The sequence below is a fragment of the Cariama cristata genome, unplaced genomic scaffold (genome assembly GCF_000690535.1).
Source record: "Cariama cristata isolate BGI_N322 unplaced genomic scaffold, ASM69053v1 scaffold22826, whole genome shotgun sequence".
Lineage (NCBI taxonomy): Eukaryota > Metazoa > Chordata > Aves > Cariamiformes > Cariamidae > Cariama > Cariama cristata.
In genome coordinates this window covers 3209-5761 of record NW_009624111.1, presented here as the reverse complement: position 1 = coordinate 5761, position 2553 = coordinate 3209, and the positions used below count along the sequence as shown (strand labels likewise).

The following is a 2553-nucleotide window of genomic DNA, read 5'->3' as shown; positions in this document are numbered from 1 at the left end:
GCTTAAGGGTTATGGCACCTGCCAGTACTGAATTCAAGCACCTCCATGCTAAAATAAACTGGTAACCATGTAAAAACATGACTGACAGATTCTGGCACTTATGTAATGCATACAGTACTGAAGTCCCACTTCAAACACAGACTGCATAATGAGCCATATGGCTCAACACATTGTAGATGAACACACCCTGTCAGGAAGATCACAACCCCAGCCTGCATAAAGTGAGAAACTTCTAGTGGTTCTATAAAATGACAGTTTTAATCTAGGTGATGAAAACAACAAAATTAATTAATACACAGCCCCCCGTTTTACCCATCCCCCTTCATGAAAACCTAACTCTGAGCATGCTACTGGGATGCAATGTAATTCAGTTGCCTGCCAAATAGATGGCTTTTTCCTCTAAAGAAACAAGCATTCACTAGAGAAATAGAAAAAACTCTCGAAGCACTGCTTTAAGCTCGGTATTACCAAGAATATCAGAATTCTGTTAAAGGTGACTGATCATTACAGATAACCAGGAAGTCTTTTGACAAATGTGATGTTTTGTGGTTGCACTTAAAGTGTTAATAGCAAGTGGCATTTCCTGAAAACAAACCTGAGAAATTAATTTCCGGAGTGCCCTTCATTTTACCCCATTTAAGGTATAGGGCGCAAAGATTTCTTGTTAATTCACATAATGCCTTTCCTCTGACAAAGGATGAGAATAGGCATTAACTATTCCCTCTAGCTAAGCAGGTGACAAGTCTGAGACCAAGCTTGGGGTGCCTGCGTGGGGGAAATCAACCCTCCCCAGCTCCTAAAGGGACTCTTCTGACTCAAAGTCCTAGAAATCTTGCATAGGAATTGTGCAACAATTGAGTAAACTGGTTTCCAAAGAGTAAAATGTACAAGAACATGATTTGATCTGTGTAACATATAGCTTTAAAAAAAAAAAAACCTCAAACAAACTAAAAAAACCAAAACCCAAACAACAAAACCTTGCATAGTAGTAAGGTCAAAATATCTAAGAAATGCTTCTAGTAGTAATAAAAGTTAAGTCCTGGCTATCAGCATGGCTAGTGATAAATACAACACTGACCTTTTTGCCTCTTGTCCAAGGTATTGACTTTGCAACGCGCAAGATAGCAAAAATGCTGAAGCCTCAGAAAGTCATCAAACAAGACGGTGACTCATTTTATATCCATACCACTAGCACATTCAGAGATTATTTGCTTCAATTCAAAATTGGAGAAGAGTTTGAAGAAGATAATAAAGGCCTGGATAACAGAAAATGCAAGGTAAGACTGAATATATCAAGAGGCCCTGACAAAATTAAGATGCCATGATTAATTCAGCTACTGGAGCTGAAATTGTTTCAAGAATACTATTTGTAGTGCAATGCAGTAGAAGCCTGAGTTACCGACAAGGAGTTTCACTTTCCCTTGGGAGTAATATTCACGTCCCCCCAGGAAAAAAGGACATTGTCTACGAGTATATTGCAGAACTGAAACAAAGACATACAGAAACACTATTTTTGCTTCCTTTTCCACAGAGCCTAGTTACCTGGGAAAATGACAAACTTGTCTGTGTCCAGACTGGTGAGAAGAACAACAGGGGCTGGACTCACTGGCTTGAAGGAGATGACCTCCACCTGGTATTTATTTCAGATTTCTACTAATTCTGTCTCTATATGACAAAAGTAAGATCTATAATGTTGTCATGGTGCGCACAAGTCGTCTTCTAGCCCTGTAGTATTTGTAATGGATGGTACATAGTGAGCATATTCTGCTTTGGTTTTAGTTTAGCTGGAACAACTTCATTGTTTCACTGTAATGTATAGTTAAATTCAGAATGTTAAGCATAACTTACTAGCATGGCAGCAGAGTGGTGGTCAATAGCCATGGCAAAGGATCTATGTTCACTTTTAGAAGCAGTTCCTTAGATTGCTCTATACATCTATACTTCTGTTTGGTGGTGGTGGTTTTTTTTTTTTGTTGGTAGGAGCTTCGTTGTGAGAATCAAGTATGTAAACAGGTCTTCAAGAGAGCTTGAATATGTGTACTGGTACCTGCATGGAGAGACAGCTATATACAGAAGACTACGCAACGTCCTGTCCAATGATGGCTGTACAGACAAGAACTGATTCCTTTATCTATTAACCTAAATGGTCTGATTCTGGCTCAGGAAATAAGTCTGCGGTTGCCAGTGTTAAAGATCTGATTTTTGCTAATAAATGCCCCAAACCAATCTTAAGTACCTGACTTCTGAATGTGTTTTTTGGGGGGGAAAACATAAGTGATAGGCCTTGAGTCTCTAGTTAACTAACAGTCTAAATCAAAACAAGAATAACTGCCTATTGTAAAGGGACATGCCAACACCAAACAGAGGGGGAAAGATGGTAGAGAAGTGAAGGCAACAACAAAGGATACAGATTTATGCTTCTCTCCAAGATGCATACTAGTAGTTAACTCCACTTGCTTGTATCTTAAATGTGTAATGTAAGGTCCTATATTAGGCCATAGCTGCTTTGTTCTCAAAAATAACTAATTTCAGCTTACCAGAGGAAACCAGCCT

At 38.9% G+C, this 2553-nt stretch overlaps 1 protein-coding gene across 1 annotated transcript in view; it reads left to right on the top strand.

Annotated features, from left to right (window-relative positions):
• RBP7 (retinol binding protein 7, cellular) overlaps window positions 1-2198 on the top strand; it is a 3748-nt gene extending 1550 nt beyond the window's left edge. Inside the window, exons 2-4 of the mRNA XM_009703056.1 lie at window positions 1099-1277; window positions 1532-1633; window positions 1981-2198. Of these exons, the coding sequence (XP_009701358.1) occupies window positions 1099-1277; window positions 1532-1633; window positions 1981-2031 (332 nt within the window). The 3' untranslated portion in view covers window positions 2032-2198. The remainder of the gene's footprint in view (window positions 1-1098; window positions 1278-1531; window positions 1634-1980) is intronic.
• The last annotated feature ends 355 nt before the right edge of the window (window positions 2199-2553 follow it).